Raw genomic sequence first — 21,252 nt, forward strand, 5'->3', positions numbered from 1 at the left:
TCCTGAAGTGGTGGGATTACAGGCATACGCCACAATGCCTGGCTAACATCTTTTGTATTTTTAGTAAAAGAGATGGGGTTTCACCATGTTGGCCAGGCTGGTCTCAAACTCCTGACCTTAAGTGATCCGCCTGCCTCAGCCTCCCCAAGTGCTGAGATTACAGGTGTGAGCCACAGTGCCCAGCCCATAGGGTCTTAAATGTGGCTTAAAAAAGGCATTTTCTAAGTTGTGACCTTGGTCAATATAGATGCTGGGCCACAAAGCAAAACTTTCAAAGAGATTCTCCTTAAATATACCATCAAAATATGCAGGGGAGGAACTTCCTATTTGGTGCCAAGCCACCTTGGAAGTATTTATTTCTATAATCAAAGGTACACCGAAGTTTTCATTTGTCATTGTAAAATCAATGGTTCCTAAGAGCTGTCAGAATTACTGTGAGTAGAGATGACAGGGAAAATGGTGAGAATCAAAATAACTTTCAATCTTTATGCTTCAAATAAACAAATATTATTCAAATTGAGTGCTACTGTAAGGCAACATCAAACAGTTCATGTATAGAAAAAAATGGAAGAAATAAAAATCTCTTCCCTTCAACTCAAAAAAATTAGGCAATACTTAATAGATAAGAAACAAACTGGTTTTACTTCAAGTTCACTTTGAAATGTGAAAAATGCCTTTTCTCCAGGACAGCAACTGGGAACAAGGGAGTGTACAAGGAGTCACAAATCCTTAAGACTAAGCCTCACATGAAGAATTCAAATAAACAAATGAAAAGCATACAAAGAGGTCTTCAGTTCAATTTCCCGAGAGTCAGCAGAAAATACAGTCTTCTATTGTTCAAATGTTGTATTTTATTTAGAAGGCAGTTTTTACATATTTATGGATATCAAACAAAGTACACAAGTTAACATGAAATTCTAAAAATACTTACTACTGTCTTTCATCCACCACTGCCTCCTGAAAGACCCTGGGTCTGAGTCTTAGCCAGTCCATGGAGACCTTGACTGCTGGAAGAGGATAGGCATTGTAGGACTCCTCCTGAGACTCATTCTGTAGAGGACACTTGCACAGGATGCCAAGAAAAGACACTTGAAAAAAAAAATGTATTCAAAAAGCATAAGAAATATGAAACTGTGCCAGTTCAAATCAAAATATTATGTGCCTTCTACTATATTCTGTTTAACACTCGAGTATCTTACAGCTTCTTTCTAAAAAGACACTTTCTTTCCCATATTAAAAATGTTATAGTTACAACTTGATGAGGGGGTATCAGCAGATAAAAGGATAGAACTTGGGGTTGAAAATTATTATGAACTCCTGATGCAGTGTAAGAAATACACTATGCTTTTTTATGTCACTGTGCTTTGCTACATTTATGAAATGCCTAAGATGATGTTTTTCAAAAAAGATGGCACATGTTAAATAATTCAATACTCACTAAAGAGGGCCAGCAACTGTGTCCAACATAGCTGCTCATCTTGGCTATAACTGTGCTGCTCGGTTTCATTGCTAAAGTCACGAAGGTGATGAAGTTGAAACAGGTTAATGACAGTGACATGAACTAACTGCTGAGAGTTGAAAGCTTTTTGGAATAGCAGCCTCTGTAAAAGAAGACAGACGTACTGCATATATTATCAAGAACAGGAACCATCTTTGACACAAGAATTAAACTGGTAGTCTGCATTTAGAACCACCATGTGTAATAGAATTACAGATGAGTAAATGGTTCTGCCCTCAATCCCAGTATTTTGATTGGGTCTAATTATTTCCCAAACTGACTTTTTGTCTTGAAAGGAATTAATCTAGACACCACAGAGTTGTTTGAATTGTTTGTCAAACAAACTTTTTTCTCCTAGGAAACTATATATTTTAAATATGACCTGAGAAAAGTCTTTGAGTTCATCCATAAATTTATACATCTTAATCCTTTAGAAATTGTTTTATACAAGATGTATACATATTGAAATATTAAATTGGGACTAGTGAAAGCAACAGACTCAAAAAATAATTTTTTGAACTCCTAGTACATAAAGCATGACTTCCCGGATTTGTCATAAAATTTACTCTTTCAAAGGCTTGATACATTAAAACTTATTTTATAAACAAGGCATAGCAAGTACATATTCTGGAACACAGGGTAAATGGCATACTAAAACAACATTAGGATGTATTATAGGTACTTCGACAAATTATCAACTGGTATTTCCCCCTCTTAGAGAAGTACATGCGTGATCATCAAATTTCATTTACCTTCTAATAACTGTGTTCACAGTGATCTGTTAACCAGCACTATAAACAATCACCCAGATGCTCTCAGTTGATGTCTCAATGGAATTACCCTTCTACTTTAATATCTGCAATTGTTTTAGATTACCTGCAGGCAAAAATACTTTTCTAACAGAAGTTCCTAGTTTCATCCTACACTTTAGCCATAGCCAGTCTTCCTCTATGCCCAAGGGAAATTTTTGCCGAGAGCAAGGATTCATTGTCACTAGCATTATGGTGGAAAACACATAATCCTTACTTACAGTTCTACCAGCAGTGACAGGAGATCCTACCATGTCAGAAACTTACACCTGTCTCTGCCCAGACTACTCTGAGATTTTTGTTTTTACTTACATAAAGAACGTGAAATAGCCATAGTAAGCTCTATGATTCTAAGAGGGAAGTCTTTTACATTATCATTAGAGAATACAATTCCATTCTACATGAACTCTTTCTATCACACTGTCAGTCTTCTTGCAATCTGCCATTTCATTGTATATGTCTAGAATGGTTAGCCCTTTTCCAAAGACATCAAGCATTAATCTTTCCTCAAAATTTCCTGAAATCCTGTCTCTTCTCTAGAATTTTCCCACAAAATTTCTCCTTCAACTTCTACAACTAACCTTCTAAATAAGCTGGCGTTTATTCAAATACTGGCATAAAATGAGAATATGTAGTTGTATTTCTCAAAAAGCAGTTTCTTACAAGCATAATATGGTAATGTATTTCCTGTATCTATAAATCCACTGGCATTAATTTTAGAAGGCAATAGCCTACTGAAGAGGGTCACAGCCCATTAAAGGAGATATACCTAATGCTAAATGACGAGTTAATGGGTGCAGCAAAACATGGCACACGGATACATATGTAACAAACCTGCACATTGTGCACATGTACCCTAAAACCTAAAGTATAATAATAAAAAAAAGAGAGGAAAAAAAAAGAATTTTCTAGCGTATGCACAGAAGTATTAATGAATATGAATATACCCTAGTACTAACAAATGATAATGTAAGTTCATGAAGGTCCAGACTTTGTCATGTTTTCCCCTATATCTCTAAAAGCCTAGAAAAGTGCATGGTACATAGCGGGTACTTAATAAACACTTAGTGAATGAACAACCTATCCATTCAGAAATAAGGTTGAAGTTATTTAGTTGTAATTTCCTAAAATTTAGATTGTACTGTAAGAGGGTCATCCAAGGAATAAAATCAGATTAGAACTGATAAGATTTTTGCTACTCAAACTTTCAACTACAGTTGAGAAATATACTGAACTAAATACCATTAACAGACAGCCCACATTTAACTTACAGAAAACGTATTACATCTCAATTCCCAGATCCCAGGCCTTAAATCCCTTAGTGGACCTCAACTTGGTAAACATTTCTGCTTAGTAGCTAAAGGTTGTTTAGAAACACTGAAGTATACATGTTGATGATACTAATTATCTACATATGCTTTAGAAATACTTTGGAAATTTTACTCCACTATGTTAAAATTTCACTCCAGCAATGTTGTAGTTCAACACTGGGTAAGCTTTCAAATAGATCTGCCTCATACTATGTTTTATGTTTAACTTTAGAGTGCTGGAATGATACTTCAAAGTATATTTTAGAAACTGCCCACCCACACTTACCAGAACTTCACATACAGAAATATGTATGTGAAGAGAGTGTTAGTGTTTGAGGTTGAACCAAATGCAAAACTTACTAGGTTTCTAGACTAGAATAACTTACTTAGTGAAGATCTCATTAAGGTAGGGACCACCCACCACCACCAATTTAGAGAGTATTTCACAGAACCAGAGCTGGAAGCAATCTCAAGAAGTTTTCTAGTCCAATCCCCTATTTAGTAGGACTGCACTTAAATAATCCAAGAAAGATGGCTGTCAATCTGACCCTTAAGCTCTCCAAAATGGAGAATCCACAACATCCCACAGTCAGCCCCCTGAAGATTTCAACTTAAAATTTAAGATTTTAGTTTTGACCTCAGGAAAGATACAGGTATGTTCTTTTCAAATAATCCTTCACATGTCTGAATTCTTACTATGAAAACTATTTAGACTTGTTTGTTCTTTTCCAGGCTGAACAGCCTAGGACATGACAAAGTTAGCTGTTCCTTTCACACACCCAACCTTATAAATCATATGTCACAGCCTAAGTATATTTTAAAACAAAACAAACTATTGCTATTTATAATTATCTATTATAATATCTTGCACATAGAAAGTATCAACCAAAAAATGATTACCTATAAAAACTATTTCGCATTGACTATTTTTGGCTAAATTACACCTTAACTGTCCAAGTTCTACAATCTCTTAAAATGCCTGACTTATAAAGAACTTACAGAAATACTATGAAGCAGTTATACACAATTACCCAAGTTTATAGATACCTAGAAATAACCAAGAAATATAAAATGTTCTTTGAAGTTGTCATTTACTGTTTAACCCAGTGCCTAAACAGTGACCCATGAACAGTCAAATATTTATTGAATACATGAACTGAAATAAAGTTAATACTTTTGACTTTCTCTTTATTTTATGCATTATACTACATTTAAACTGCTAATATCTTAGCATACTAATAAAAGATCATTTTCACATATATAAATAGAATGAAGGTTAATGTTATCTCCTCAAATTAGTAAAATATATCCCTGTTAAATAAAACTCTCATTCCTTTCATTCAAACTACCACAACCCTGATGAATGCAAGCACAATCAAAATAATGAACTTGGTTTGGAGAATGCCAATATCTATAAAGCAGGTAACATAATCATATCTAAGAATACACAAACCATCAAAAGTAGTAGTAGTTTCAAAACTGAGGAGTTATTTATTTTTCTCCACTTTGATAATTTTTGTCAAATGGCAACTATTCAAGTGAAAACACTGCTATATTATATTTGTTTATACAGACTGTACCTCAGTTTAAATTGAAGGGATGATAAATGCAAAGATTTCACATACTTTGAATATAATTTTTACCAATAGTTCACACAGTTCAGTAATACAAAAACTGGGAGTCAGTTTCCTCCAAATCTTATGCTTCCTGATTTAGACAAGACAAAAATTCTCTATTTCTGAAATCTAACCTTAAACTGTTCTTCCAATTTCTCTCGAAGAGGGCTCAACTTTTCCAAGCTCTTACTCAGGTACACATGACCGTGGAATTTAATAAAGGCCTTGATGAAGTCAGAAACACCCCACTTGGTTTTCACCTCATCTCGGCTGAAATGAAAGAAAAAAATTCCATGAATCTTAAGCAGCAAATTGGCTACAACTCCTTAAGGAAGCACTGGCTTGCTAAATACGTGATACACAAAAGAGCTGTATTTGACTGATTTTTCAACTGCAACACACTCAAGATGAGTCAGTATTAACAGCCTGTGTACTCTTTTACTGGGACTGAATCTGATATTGATTGAATGAAATTCAGTGACTATACACAAATTATGAAAAATCTATATGTTTAGAAATAAGAGAAGCATAGGCCGTTATTTTCTGTAAACCAAATTATGAGGAATTAAGGCTCCAGGTTACAAAGTCCTCTTGGAAAGAAACAAAACAAAACAAAACAAAAAAAACAACCCTACCTTTCCAGTGCTTTAGAAAGTGCTTTTTGCAGATTAGTGGAGGCAGCTGGGAAAGGGAACTTCACAGCAATGCTTCTGCAGTAGTAGAAAATTGTGGTCAGATGGTCTCCTTTGGAAGAAGCTAAGATAGCCAACTGATTATAAGGCTGACCTACAGGAGAAAGTTAAGATTCTGGAGTAACCCCAAGAGTGACAAAGTCTTGCTATAAGAATACAAATGATCAGTGTTTAAATACCCAAATAAACAATGGGGAGTATTTTTATAAGGTAAATATGACTGCCTCATTGCAAACCAGCATAAGGTACAACAGCACACTTCAGCGACAGTACACACTATCATATACAGGTTAAACAGTCAATATTACGGTAGACAGCGGCTTCAGAAAGGGCTAGATTGTAAATAATTTCAGTTTTGTAGGCCAAAGGGTCTCCATCATGACCACTCAACTCTGCCACTGTAGTGTGAAAGCAGCCATAAACAAATATGAAACAAGTAGTGTGGTCAGACTACTATCCCTGCTTTAGACTCTTTCTAGAATTTAAAGGAATTTCAATGTCTTAATAAGAATGATTTAAATTATTAAATATCTGCTGTAATTTCTGTAACTCAAGAACTACTGCTAATGCCTAATTTGGGGCCATTAAAAGATTATCTTTTAGGTAATAGATTGTTTTTCTGGGGGGAGGGGAATGGTGGTATCCAAAGAAATAATTATTCTATAAACAATTAAGAAGCCAGAGTTGTAGAAACAATATCAGATTACATTAAGAGATTCTATCTATATTGTTTTACTGACAATAAAAGTCATCTTACTTGTAAAAAAAATTCATTTTAGTTTACATGGAATGTACAGTTAAATGGAAAAACATGACAATAACAAAACACATTTATTGCTTTCATAAAACTTCAAAGGTGAGCCCTGAGTTATCTGCCACATTGTTACAAAGAACAAAGTGTCACGGTCAATCTCAGGTTGACAAGCCCACTCACCATTGGAGGGGACAAGCTGAGCTGCATGCCTATAGTAGGACTCTGCCTGGCTGGTCTGGTTTCTGTATCGAGCTAAGAAGAAGAAGAAAGTTAGTTTTAAAAAACCCAAAAAACAAATAGTAGGGTAGTGTTTCCAAAACAGCTATAGTTTTAAGTTCTAAAGATAATGAAGACATTAAAGTTAATTTAAAATTAAAGACAGAAAATACTTTAAAACAAATTAACTATAGGATTATGTGTAAAGTGTCCATCAGCCTTCCTTATTTGGGACATTCAGCATGTAACCAATTTTAAAGCTTACCTAGACCCCATTTTCAGGTCCTCCAGTGTCATGCATCACCAGCTCCCACTATGGACTATGCTGGTGACCTGGAGCCGGCCCACAAGAAGGGGTGAGTTATATGGCACTTAAAAACAAAACAAAACAAAATACACTATACAATATGATCTGAAAATTATGTATTTTTCAATATTTTATAAAGTGATTTTGAAAAATGTCTCATTCCTATCATTACATATTAAATATGTGTGTGCAAAGATTATATTTAAAGCAAAACAACCTAAACACAGTTATCAATGAATCTCCCTGCCAAACTCACTGCTTACTCTGATGTGACCTCCTCATGGAACCGCTGACTTATAATATTAAGAAATCTAAAATTTCAAACTTAAAAGCCGTAATGTTCTCCATTCTTTGTTATTTGAGGACAAGCAAAACATAATCCTATAGTTAATTTGTTTTACAACCTTTCTAGGTCATCTTAAAGGAATGAAAAAAAATAAATAAGTTATATAATATTCCCAGATAAAATACATATAATAGAAATACAAATTAAACTTTAAAAAGGAAGCAAAATTAAAAATCAACTTTTAATCCATTGGTAAGAAAGAAGGCAATTTCGCTTCAGAAGGAGTAATTTATAAACCTCATTTATTCCAAAAGAGTACATCTAATTTAGAAATTATGGCACCACTTTGAAAAATTAAGCTTTGATTATGTTTTTGCTGTTTATTATTTGCCTATATAAATTACATAAAGTCGGAATAAAATTTAAATCTTAATATGAAAGTTACTTTCTTCAAGATGCTCTGCCAATCCCAAAAATATTGAGAAATTTTAAGTTCCTTAGAATACATTTTATAGTTTCTTCTTATGACAATCTAAATTGTGTGTGAATGCCCCGCTTAAAGGAAAACAGTTTCTTTCTATGACTATTCCAAAGAAAAGGAGGAACATATTATCAATTCCTTCACAGCAAAGGCTCACCGATGTCTCCAAGGTGGACGAGGCAGTGCTGGCAGATATAGGAACAGGAGCTAGACTGTGGCTTCACTATGGCGCTGGTATGCGTCTGTTTATTGCTGATAATTCCCAATTGGGAAGACTTCACACGGCATGGTAAATCTACATTAAATACTGTACACAGTTCTTGTAATAACTAAAAGAAAAACAAAATTTAGTAGTAAGTCACAAGTGCTCTAAAAGTAAAGTTTATAAACTGTAAGATGTGTACCTAGTACCACATACTGCTGAAATCTGAACAAAAACTGCATGAAAATTACATGGTAATCTTTCAGGCCTGGCACAGGGGCTCACGCCTATAATCCCAGCACTTCAGGAGGCCAAGGCGGGCGGATCACTTGAGGTCAGGAGTTTGAGACCAGCCTGGCCAACATGATGAAACCCCGTCTCTACTAAAAACACAAAAAAAATCATCCAGGCGTGGTGGTGAGCACTGGTAGTCTCAGCTACAAGGGAGGCTAAGGCACAAGAATCGCTTGAACCCAGGAGGCAGAGGTTGCAGTGAGCCCAGATCATGCCACTGCACTCCAGCCTGGGAGACAGAGCAAGACTGTCTCCAAAATATATATATATATATATATATTATGGTAATCTTTCATAGGATGACTAGTATCATTCATTATAAATCATACCTGTTGAATTCTCAAGTATTACAGCAATCTAGGATGTGAATACAGCAGCATTTTTAAAAAAAGATTATTTAACTGGATAGGATTTTCAGACACATTAAGCAAGCACAGAAAACCACTACTCTCAGAAACCCCAAAATTATTAAATATTGGTTACAAATTTGACTTAAATATAAGCCAACGTATTTGTCAGACTTTAGGTATTTCTTGCAATTTATTTTCTTAAGCTATATGCCAATTCACATCTTCGCATATACAACAAATCTCACGGTAGTGTATACCTTTACTGTATCACCCACTCCTACCTCCTTTCTTCTCTGTTCTTAAAGTATGGGGGGCTCTTCTTCCTAGTCAGAGCTAACTCTTCTGCCTGTGTGTGCCTATTGCTACGTTCTTTTCTGGCTCCTGTCTGTCTCCCACCTCTCCATTCTTTCATCTAGTTTCAACTTTTCATGCTTCTTTCCTATGGCCTACACACACCAAATGTCTCCCACAGAAAAAAACAAGAACAAAAAACAAAACAGAGCTAAAACACTCTCCTCTTGACTTTATAGCAACCTTTTAATGTCTCTTCTTCTTCTCAACCAAATGCCTTCAAAGGAGTCCACACTTTTCATGTCTGCTTTCTCAATTTCTATTTACTCCTTAATCCATTATCATCTGGCTTCCACACAACCCCTCTTCCTCCTCTCACCCAACCATCCATTACCACTCTACTGAAACTACTATCAGACAATTGGTTACCTAATTGCCAAATACAATGGATGTTTTTCAGACATCATCTTACTGGACCTCTTTGCTGCACTTAAAACATCTGATCTTATGGTTGATTACTGAGCTGTTCTAGTTCTCTGTCATCTCTCCAATCACTCCTTTTCACTTTCCGTCATAGCAAGGCTTTTCTCTTCTCACTCTGCTTGCCAAGGGCTTATTTCTTGGCCCGCACACAGTTCTTCACACTGTGAAGAATATTTACTTCACGGTTATTCAAATATTTACTCACAAATATAGTCATTCAAATATTATTATATTCATCCAAGTATGTGCTAGTATATCAGACACCCAGTCAACAAGAAAGATACAAAGATAAGTAAGAAAACATGTTTCCTTCAAGAGCTTGTAGCTAAATGGGCAAGTCAGGTACAAAAAGAGAAGTAGAGGGGAGAGAGGGAGGGAGAGGGGAAAGGGAAAGGGGAGAAGGACAGACAACACGATACACAATATAACCAACAGAATATTCTACATTTATAACATAACTTATTTCCCTAGGTTATCTGATAAATTTGTCTCACTTTATCCTTGTGATAAACTAGTAACAACACAGTATACATAGACATAAAGCTCAATTTTTTTCAGAAGAGGATGTGAAGGCAGAAATAATCAATCGACTAGACTAAGGTTATAGAATTAGAAATATTTTGATTCTATCACCACTCTTTCTGGCATGTGCAGAATTCAAAATACAAAATAAGACACCCTAAGGGCTCAACTCAGAAGGATCTGAATCATGCTACCTTTTTCCTAAGATAAAAATCACCTCCATAACTAAATATAAATTCTGTGCACCCTTTCTCACTGGGCATGGAAATTATTTACTCCATCTTTACTTGTACATTTGTAATGGGCAAGAAATTCGCTAACATAAAATTGGGTAAACAAGGCCAGGCATGGTAGCTCATGACTGTAATCCCAACACTTTGGGAGGTCAAGGCGGAAGGATCACTTGAGGTCAGGAGTTCAAGACCAGCCTGGGCGGCAAAGCAAGAATCTGTCTCTACAAAATAAATAAATGAATGAATATAAAAATGAAAATAAAGTGAAATAAAAAATTAGACACGTGTGGAGGCATGCCGTGCTACAGTCCCAGTACTTTGGAAGGCTGAGGCGGGAGGATCACTTAAACCCAGGAGTTCCAGGCCACAGTGAGCTATGATATACACTGCACTCCAGCCTGGGTGACAGAGAGAGACCCTGTCTTAAAAAATAAATAAATAAAATAAAATAAAATGAATACACAAAAAAAATAGGGTAAATAAGTTAATGTCCTGAACGGGATGGGTTAAGAAATAGAAAAAGCACAAGGTACAGGGCAGGAACAAAATATATATATATATATATATATATATATATACACACACATACATACATATATATTATGAAAAAAACAAAAAAAGTGGATAACTAAGAAACATGAGAGGGTTAAAGAACTGACTTCAACAGGTAATGAAAAAACAGACTGGAAAACTAGGCAAGGCTGCACATCTAGCAAAAACAAAAAAGAAAGATCACAAAAAAGAAATAAAAGTATGGTTCGAACATCATGTAGAATGTCTTGTAATAAAATTTCTGCCTGAGCCCAAGAGTTTAAGTGGTGATATCAGACAGAAAAGCTCCTACTGGCTCAAAGATTCTGAGAAAGAGAGCTCTAGTTGGTTTAGAGGCAGTAACAAGATGGAACTAAAGAAGAGAAAAGGATGTTTCATAAATTGAACAAAACAATGTCCTACCTTCATATAGGTTAACCCTGATGTACATTACTTTGTAGTAGTTTCCTCAGTCTGATAAGAACTTAGTTACTTCATTATACAGAAGTATTAACTGGGAGATATTCCTAAGGCTGTAGCTGAATATTAATGCCTCTAGTTCTCCCCAAATTATAATCACGGGACTATAAAACTGGAAAATGAACCTACAAGCATTTGCCAACTCTCTTTTTTACAATCAGGAAGCTAAGCACCACAGAGGTAGTGACTTGTCCAAATAGTCACAATTAGCCCTACAGCAGTACTAGAACAGTTTCTGGGTTCCTATTTATCAAGTAATTTTTACAGTATCCCTTGTCTCCTCAGCTGTTTATTCCATGCCAAGAATGAAAGATTGATTATGAAGGTATAGAATATTACCTTTTAAACTAATACAGAAACTCAGTGATTATACTTTCTTTTTGGTTTCTATTTTCTTAGAATAAAGGCTACCGTTCTGTTCTTTGATATTTAAAAACAACCTACAGCAGAATGGTATGTCTTTACTTTGACCAGGAATTTGGTTCTGCTTTAAGCCCCATGCTTTAACTGGTTAACAAAATGGTAGCTAAGAAGTTAAAACTAAACCAGCCTGGGTAACATAGTGAGACACTGTTCTACAAAAAATAAAAAAAAGTAGCTGGTATGAGCCTGTAGTCCTAGGTATTTGGGAGGCTGAGGTGGGGGAGGATCACTTGAGCCAAGGAGTCTGAGGCTTCAGTGAGCTATGATTAAGCACTGCACTCAGTCAAAACGATAGAGTGAGCGCCTGTCTCTTAAAAAAAAAAACTAAAAAACTATCTTCACAGAAAATGTTACTGTGGATAACCAAGTACTAGTCTCTTCTCAATCCACTCTAATCAGGTTTCTATCCCCAACACTCTGCTGAAGTTACATTTCATCAATACAAAGACACCATAAATTATAAGATGAACCATCATCTTATATAATATTGAGAAAAAACCACAAGTTATATGGTCACTTGTCATCTGTTATAAACTTATCTCTATTTCAGATATGTTAAAATATGAAAAAAAAAGTTTTAGAAATGAAGAAATATGGTATTCATTAAGTTCACCAATGACTTCCATGTTGTCAAACCTAATTGGTCACTTTAAATCTTACTTTAATTCTCAGCAGCACTCAACAGGGCTGATGACTCCCTTCCTTATTCAGATGTTTTTCTTTTGGCTTCCAAGGCACCTTCTCTCTCTCATTTTCTTGATTGCAATGGTGGCTCCTCCTGTGCTAAATCTGTTACCATCTGACTAAGTCAGGGTTCTTTACTATAATCATAAAATTTTTATGATTTTATGATGTTTCCACTGGGCTCCAACCTTGTTTATTCAATTGCTTATTTCACATCTCTACTTAGATGTCAAACAGGCATCTACTTTAACAGGGAAAAAGCTACTTTCTCCCTAGTGTTTCCCATCTCAGTAAATGGTACAACCATTCGACTAGCTGCTCACACTGATAACTGTATCTGCTTTGACTCCTCCTTTACTCTGATTCCAGAAATTCAATCCAATCCATCTAATCCAAGTATGGCCAATAGGAATTAACAGAGTTAACTTCCATAGCTGACCCCTTTATCCAGGGTTATCGTTTAAAAATGCAAATCTGATCATGTTCTTCCTTTGCTTACTTTCCAACTCCAATGACTTGCAACTCTTTTTTTTTTTTTTGAGACAAGGTCTCACTCTGTCACCCAGGCGGGTGGCGCAAATATGGCTCACTGCAACCTCAACCTCCTGGGCTCAAGTGATCCTCCTGCCTCAGCTTCCTAGAGTAGCTGGTACTACAGGTGTGCGCCACCGTGCCTGGTTGATTTTTAGATTCTTTGTAGAATAGAGTCTCACCATGTTACCCAGGCTGGTCTCAAGTGATCCTCCCATCTCAGCTTCCCAAAGTGTCAGGATTACAGGAATGAGCCACCATGCCTGGCCTGCAACTACACTTACAATTAAAATTCAAAACTCATCTTAGCTTATAAGGCCATATAACAATCTGGAATTTGTCTACTTTCTCAATCTGGCGCTAATATGCACTGCATGTAATCAAGAAAGATTTGTGGAACATTATTGTTAGTAACACCATTATCTGTTTCAATTATTGATTAAAGACAATATGAAAATGCAAGTGAGGCCAGGTGCGGTGGCTCACGCCTGTAATCCCAGCACTTAGGGAGGCAGAGGTGGGTGGATCACCTGAGGTCAGAAGTTTGAGACCAGCCTGGCCAACATGGCGAAAGTCCATCTCTACTAAAAACACAAAAATTAGCTGGATGTGATGGTGCACACCTGTAATCCCAGCTATTCGGGAGGCTGAGGCAGAAGAATCGCTTGAACCCAGGAGGCGGAGGTTGCAATGAGCGCCACTGCACTCCAGTGGCAGAGACTGCGCCACTGCACTCCAGCCTCCAGCCTGGGCAACAGAGCAAGACTCAGTCTTAAAAAAAAAAAAAAAAAAAAAAGCAAGTGAAAAGTCCTATTAATGTTGTTAACTGATAGCATAATGTGAAAATAAAGACGTTTATTGATGCTTATTCTACAATTATCATAATTGCTCAATCACTGCCTGTGGAATGCAGTTGGGGAGAATCAATGCTTATTATAAAAAATTTAAAAAAGATTCAAAGAGTATCCATATTTTCCCTTTAAAAAACAATTTTTGAGACATTTAAATGATTTTATTATTCCCTTGCTTATAAAATGCTTTTACAAATACCATACCCCCTCAATAAAAATCATGATTCTTCCTTTACTTCCTTACAGATCTGTTTTGATTTACCAATGTCTAGTTAAACCCTTGGGAATATATCACATGTATGTCATGTAACGAAAAAAGATTAAGAATCATTTTTCAAGATGACAAACCAATCTATATAATGGCTATTATAAAAATGTACTGCAGAAGGTAGATGCCTTCCCCTTATTCCCAACAGAGCCAGCTGCACCACCTCCTTCCTACTCCCCCTACTTTAGTCATGTTCCCAGTTCTAGCTTCTATTCATGGGGGAAGGAAACGAGATTTGAATCAGAAACAAAACTAAGGTTTTAAAACTGATTTATGCTTCAAAAATGGAAAGCAACCATAATGTTATAGAATCTGTCCAAGAAATGATGGGAATCTGGGAATCCAACAGAGCATAGTTGAAAGCAGTGATTGAAAAAAAAGTTATCATTTTCGTTAATATCCCACTGAACTGAGACTACTCAATTAACATGTAGAATCAAATTATATATATATAATTTTATATGATTTTCACTTAACAACAATCTTTTCATCTTATAAAATCTTGATAAATACCAACCTGTAATCATTTCATGTTTCCACTCTACAGTTATGCCATAATTTAACTATTCTCTTGTAGAACATTGGTGGTGTTTCCAAATGTTAAGATTTGAATTATAATATCTATTTGTTTCCTTAAATGTGATTATTTCCCTCATTATTAAATATGCAGTGATCTATGGACAAAGGATAAGGTATTGCAAAAAAAAAAAAAATACTGGTAACTTCTGTACTTCAAACAACTCTAAATAAAATGAAAGGACAACAGAAGAAACTAGTGAAAAATGTTATAAATGACCTTTTGGGAAAACAACAAAATGGTGTCAACAGTATTTAAACTTTCACTTTAAACTTTCTAATGATTTCAATTTGAACAACTGGTCCTCAGGAAATAATACAGTATTAGAGAAAATGCTTTATACACAAAAATGCTAAACTGTTAACAAGGAAAAGCTTACATTATGTTTATAAAACAGATACAAAAATGGATATACAGAGTGGTCTTAAATATGCAAAAAAGTATAAAAACACAAGAAGAGTATATATTAAAGTGGCAATTTATCCAGAATGGGAGGATTAATGAACTTTTTGGGATTTTGTGTAATTCACAAATTTCTTGAAATTGGTATGCATTATTTTTACAAGCAGAAAAGAAAACAAATATATCTATTAATGTATCCATCTTTTCATTTAGTCTAGATATTTCTATGAAGGTAAAGATTCTGTCTAATTTCCCTCTATATCCTCAGCATCTAGTATTGTGCCTTACAAATAGTAGCATTTTGACAGCTACTTGTAAAATGAATTAATCTTTAACATCTGCTTTAAGGACCAATCCCTCTCTCGAGAAGCATTCCCTCTCCAAAAGTATCAACTTTTTGGTTGCTGCTAGAAGTTGGCATAAATTTAAAAATAAATTTTGAGACTAAGAACCATACTTCAGTTCTTTCAAAAATGAACTCTGATGAATGTTTTAGTCTAAGTAAAACATAAATAATCTCAGAAATGACAGTTATTTGAATGGTTCCAACACAGGGATTCTTTTTTTTTTGAGACAGGTCTTGCTCTGTTGCTCTGGCTGGAGTACAGCGGCACAATCACGGTTCACTGCAGCCTCAAACTCCTGGGCTCAAGTGATCCTCCTGCCTCAGCCTCCGGAGTAGCTGGGATTACAGGCAGGCACCACCACAACCCACCTGAATTCCTGGGCTCAAGTGATCCTCCCACCTCGGCTTCCCAAAGTGTTGTGATTACAGGCCTGAGCCACTGCACCCAGCAGAGATTCTTTTTTCTTCATTCAAAGAAATGATAAAATCAAAATGAAGCCAAAATATAGGCAGCAATGGTCAGGCAGTACTATAGTGAGAACTGGCCAAACATTTCTTTCAGTGCAAGATTCTCAAAACCCTGTCTTAACATTCATTATAAGATACTAATTTATATACAAAAATTTTGTTAATTACAAATGCTATTACAAATGGATGACATGGTAATTTTCTAACAGATTCTGCTTAAAGAAAATTCCATGGTCAAAAATAAGATTTATTTATTCTTTTACTTTGCCTGATTTAGAAGTTCTATCAGGACGTCACTAAGGAAAAAGAAAATCTCTGGGGACAATGAATAATAGCTTATTCAAACAGAGGAAAAGCTACTCTACTTCTTAGTTTAATAACATCTCAAAATCCAGATAAATTCCATTGTGTAAATAATACTATGAAAACTCACTTGATATTACAAATTTTGACTATTTCTTATCTGGCACTACATAGCTATTATTTTAATGAATATAGCTATATCCATAAATTCACATTTCCTCTAATACCACTTGTAACTGACTACTTCCACTGTTTCACTAAGGTTTCGTGCTCAATTATCCCTTGTATATTCATACAGTTAAACTTCCAACCTTTAAGCTAAACATCAACCTTTTTAAAAGCACAGTGTTTTTTTTTTTTTTTAAAGGTCTTATGGATATTTGCATTAAGATTATAGGCTGGGCACAGTGGCTTAGGTATGTAATCCCAGCACTTTGGTAGGCTGAGGTGGGCGGATCATTTGAGCCCACGAATTCAAGACTGGCATGGGCAACATAGTGAGACTCTATCTCTACGAAAAATACAAAAATTAGTCAGGCATGTTGGTGTGCACCTTAGTCCCAGCTACTGGGGAAGGCTGAGGTGAGTGGATCACTTCAGCCAGGGTGGCTGAGGCTGCAGGAAGCCATGACGGCACCACTATACTCCAGCCTGGGGTGACAAAGTCAGACTCTGTCTCCAAAAAAGATAAGATTATAGGTGATCAATCCCTGGATGGCCCACATAGTGGTTACAAGAATTGTTTACATGCGTTGTGTACAAAGAGCAGAATATTTACCACTAATAGTAAGAAAACTGGTATACAATGCAGAACTCACCTGAGTATAGAAGCCACTAGCTGCCTCTAGGAACAGAGAAAGGTTTGCCTGAACTTCACTCCGATTCGGATTTGCTCGATTCTTTGCCTGGCCTTGTAGTGTTGTGATCTGATTCTTAAAGGCGTGATTCCAGCTGAAAACAAAATGTAATTCTATTTGGTATAGCAGTGACTCACTGGGCAGACACTGGTCCCCCTGAGAACAAGAAAGAACTGTCTGTTATAATTATACCACACTAGACAGTAAACCTGCATTAAAGTTATTCATTTATTTAAATAACTTTATGCTTCCCTTTGAACAAGACTAGACATGCAGTAGAATCCAACTGACCTTAGTAAACACTTACCAAATGTTCAAATAATCAGATTGTGGCTTCAGCCATTAATCTTTTAGAACTACTAGAGTTTAGTTAGGAATCCCAGTAGAAATTCAGAACAATGGTGGCAAGATCAAAGTAAAAATAAGGTATTAACAAATTTCTACATATAGTGCCAAATGTGATATACCCTAACAAGTGACATGTATATGGGGGTGGGGGGGGGCGCGGATTTTGTAAATAGTAAGCCATATCTCTTACTTCCCCAAAAGTTATTTCCCAGAGCATTCAGTTTCACTGCTATTTAATAGTTTTGTTTATTTCTCTTGTGATTGAAATATAAGCCACATTTCAAATTTGGCTATTTAAAATAAGAAACAATATAATGCTGAAATACGCCATACCAAAATCCTGTTATAAAATGCTTTTATTTAATCTAGTTATATATGGAATCAGTTTAAGTCCAGTTATGATGAATACAGTCACTCTCTAACCTGGAAACCACAGTGGGGAATAAAAAACTAGAACAAAGGGAAGATATTACTGGCCTGATTAAAGGAAGCAAACACAGATAAGAGGTTTACAACCTATCTGGAAAGCATGGAAGTACCTAATTCTCTATCAACATCAGCTTCTGAGGCTCTAGAGCACTAGGCTTTTTAATGACTTAGGAGGACAATCACTTCCCTCAGCATTTGCGATGACATCTTATCCTTGACTCTAACATCACAGGATAAGGATTTTGATGGTCGTAATTTAGCTGTATTACTAGACTTCTTAAAAATATAAAGTATCTAAAGCAGATGTAAATAATAGAAAAAACTAATCTTCACCAAAACTTAGGGTAATGGACATTAGTAGACAAAGTACTCTTAATTGATTTTTAAATTTCTATCAGGCTAATGTCCCTGTTCCAATTTATAAGGCAAAGCCTTCCACAAAAGACAATTACTCACTTGGGAATCTGGTTATCTGCCATTTTGCCCCTCACAGAAAGAACAAGCGGAAAAGCCTAAATACACAAAATCTTTCATTTTATTGGGGGTGGGGGGAGGAAATACTACCAACTTATTTAATTAAAAGAAGGAACTTTCCTTATAACGCAAATACATTTTCCTGACAGATAAATTACAGAATCATGTTTAACAAAGAAAGATTTTTCTAAAGCCTATTCTTGTATTTTTTTTTAAATCGCGGCTTAATTATAAGACTGACCACAGACAATCCAAACACTCTTAGTATTTGAAATAGATATTTTTTTTTTGACAGGCCCTAAAAGAGCTGCCCTAATGACCTTAATAGAATTCAACTCTAAACATTTCTCTTCTTACCTCCAAAGACTGTATTTGAAATAATACCAATGGCCAAATATCACAAATACTAGAATTTCTTTCCACTGAAAAAGTTTATTCTGTAATAGGTTGAAAAATAAATAACCAACCAAACTGTTTTAAAGTCTTGGTGAAATTCTTGATCTTACAGGGACTTCCCAAATGATAGGTAATACTTACAGATCCTGTTCTACTTTCTTGTCTAAAGCGTATTCCAAATCAGTGACTAGCATTTTCTGGTACAGGTCCTGCAGAGCCTGCCTGGATGTCCAGACTTCAGCTGGACCCAGCTTAGAATCTGAGTAACAAAAACAAAAACATAACAGTAAATAGATAAACCCCAACAGTTAAAACCACTATACCACACCAGTAACTCCTTCCTGCTCCATCCCCAAGGCAAAACCTGCCCTAAATATATTCCATAGAATGCTGCAGAAGTTTTATACTACTATATTTCAAATGACTTTCACCTTTTGACTAACGACTAAGTCTGGTTTACAATGCTTCTGTTTTTAGTTTTGAAATAACATCATGAAATGAAAAGGGCTAAAAAAAAAAAAAAAGAATGGTTTGCCTTTTGCTTTTTGTTTGTATTTCTGCCTTTTCATATAACAGGAAACTATATGCCTTACAGTAAGCCAACCCATTTGAAATAACAGACTGTCAAGTTGGTCTGTTTACTCTCATACTGTATCTCTTTTTCCAAAGCAACTTTTTCTTTCTTTTTTTTTTTTTTTTTTTTTTTTTTTTTTTTTTTGAGAACTCCCACAAATGTCCTTACAGAATTCTCACATCAGCTGACTATCCAGCAGTTGCTTTGGTATTCTGCCGTTACTCCTCTCTCAATATATTGACCGAATAAGCCATGACAGTATTATTTTAATGAGTGGTAGACTGTTTTCCAAGATACTTTTGTGAGCAATCCACATTAGTCATTTAACGTAAACGAAGACTTAGAAGACTGGGATTAAATTGCTAAAGAGGTCAGATGAGAGCCTGGGTGTAGAATCTAATCAGAAAGTCAGGCTATGACTACACATAATACAAAATTGGGGCCATGCTGTCTGCCAGAGCCATGCAAGGCACATTAACCTTTGCGATCACTGGGATTATGATTGCAATAAATGACAGTAAGCTCCCTCAGTAGGTAAACTTAATAATGGGCTTTTCAATTATATATTTCCCATAACTAGCTGGGCTACTTCGTTTTGCTGCTACACAATGGCATAATCATCACTCTTCTTTAGGTTTGCTATTAGTATCTATAGCCACCACAATCCTATTTTGCAAAGAGAATCTCCTAGATTTGAGTTAATGCTCCTAAGAGTTTACAGGCTAGTAAGAATAGAGTTTACTATCAGCTCCTCATCCCTAGTGAAATTGTTAATCACTAATAGATTTAGTCAACCCTGCTTTAATTCACTTATGGGCAAGAAAAAGAAGTGTAAAAGATTACTAATTCTCATTTATCAAGACTGTCATTCAAATGAGTAGACTTATTATCTTAAAGTTTCTGGGCAGCCAAAGGTCCCCTATAAAGGTCAAACCCTAAGACTATTTACTAAGGTTGTTCAATGTCTAAGAAAAGGTAAATGGTACAGATAGCTTGATATTGCTCCATGTTCTGTTTTCATCACACAATAGATTGTTTTCAATGCCAATTCAAGAGCATAATACAGTAACTCAGAGCAGACACCGATATACACAATATAGATGATGACAAATCTGTTAATAATGGAAAGAACTGAGTAGTACCTATTACTGAGTAAATATATAAGCTATCAACCCCCAACACACTTTTCCTTGAACAAGATGACATGAGATTATCCATGAACTCTTAGGACATTAGCCTAAGTGACTCTAGAGTTGACAAAAATATATTTTAATAGTCCTTTCCTCTTTGTAAATCTTGGCAGGTATGCTGTTTAATTCTTTTTTTGTGTGTGAATTTCACTGCAGAACTAAATTATTCAGAAATTAGAGTAAGATTCACTAGTACATATCTCTCTTATTACATTTTAGGATGGCATATGCTGTTACGGAGGGCATACTGATTAGTATATGGTGATTACAACATATTTCCTAATTTTGTATTTAAATCATTTACTCTTTTTTTTTTTTTTTGAGATGGAGTCTTTTTCTGTCACCCAGGCTGGAGTGCAGGGGCATGATCTCTGCTCACTGCAACCTCCACATCCCCAGTTCAAGTGATTCTCCTGCCTCAGCCTCCAGAGTAGCTGGGATTACAGGTGCATGCCACCACGCCCAGCTAATTTTTGTATTTTTAATACAGACAGGGTTTCACTATGTTGGCCAGACTGGTCTCAAACTCTTGGCCTCAGGTGATCCACTCACCTGGGCTTCCAAAAGTGCTGGGATTACAGGCGTGAGCTACTGCACCATGCCTCATTTACTCCTTTCAATGGCTAAGTCTGGCAGTTATTCTTCCAAAAGACCTCAGCCATTATTTAAAGCAACAAAGATGGCCAAGCGCAGTGGCTCACGCCTGTAATCCCAGCACTTTGGGAGGCTGAGGCAGGAGGATCATGAAGTCAGAAGTTCGAGACCAGCCTGACCAA

General features: G+C 35.8%; 1 protein-coding gene across 31 annotated transcripts in view; it reads right to left on the minus strand.

The window, feature by feature from the left end:
• Positions 1 to 21,252, minus strand: part of SMG7 (SMG7 nonsense mediated mRNA decay factor) — an 82,634-nt gene that overhangs the window by 19,477 nt on the left and 41,905 nt on the right. For all 31 annotated transcript variants that reach the window (XM_063613792.1, XM_063613788.1, XM_063613791.1 and 28 more), the window contains 8 exons: positions 18,854 to 18,971; positions 17,027 to 17,159; positions 8,127 to 8,298; positions 6,860 to 6,931; positions 5,869 to 6,019; positions 5,368 to 5,503; positions 1,439 to 1,601; positions 932 to 1,088 (listed from right to left, as the gene is read on the minus strand). In XM_063613792.1, the coding sequence (XP_063469862.1) occupies positions 932 to 1,088; positions 1,439 to 1,601; positions 5,368 to 5,503; positions 5,869 to 6,019; positions 6,860 to 6,931; positions 8,127 to 8,298; positions 17,027 to 17,159; positions 18,854 to 18,971 (1,102 nt within the window). The remainder of the gene's footprint in view (positions 1 to 931; positions 1,089 to 1,438; positions 1,602 to 5,367; positions 5,504 to 5,868; positions 6,020 to 6,859; positions 6,932 to 8,126; positions 8,299 to 17,026; positions 17,160 to 18,853; positions 18,972 to 21,252) is intronic.

Source organism: Symphalangus syndactylus, chromosome 19, assembly GCF_028878055.3.
Source record: "Symphalangus syndactylus isolate Jambi chromosome 19, NHGRI_mSymSyn1-v2.1_pri, whole genome shotgun sequence".
Classification (NCBI taxonomy): Eukaryota; Metazoa; Chordata; class Mammalia; order Primates; family Hylobatidae; genus Symphalangus; species Symphalangus syndactylus.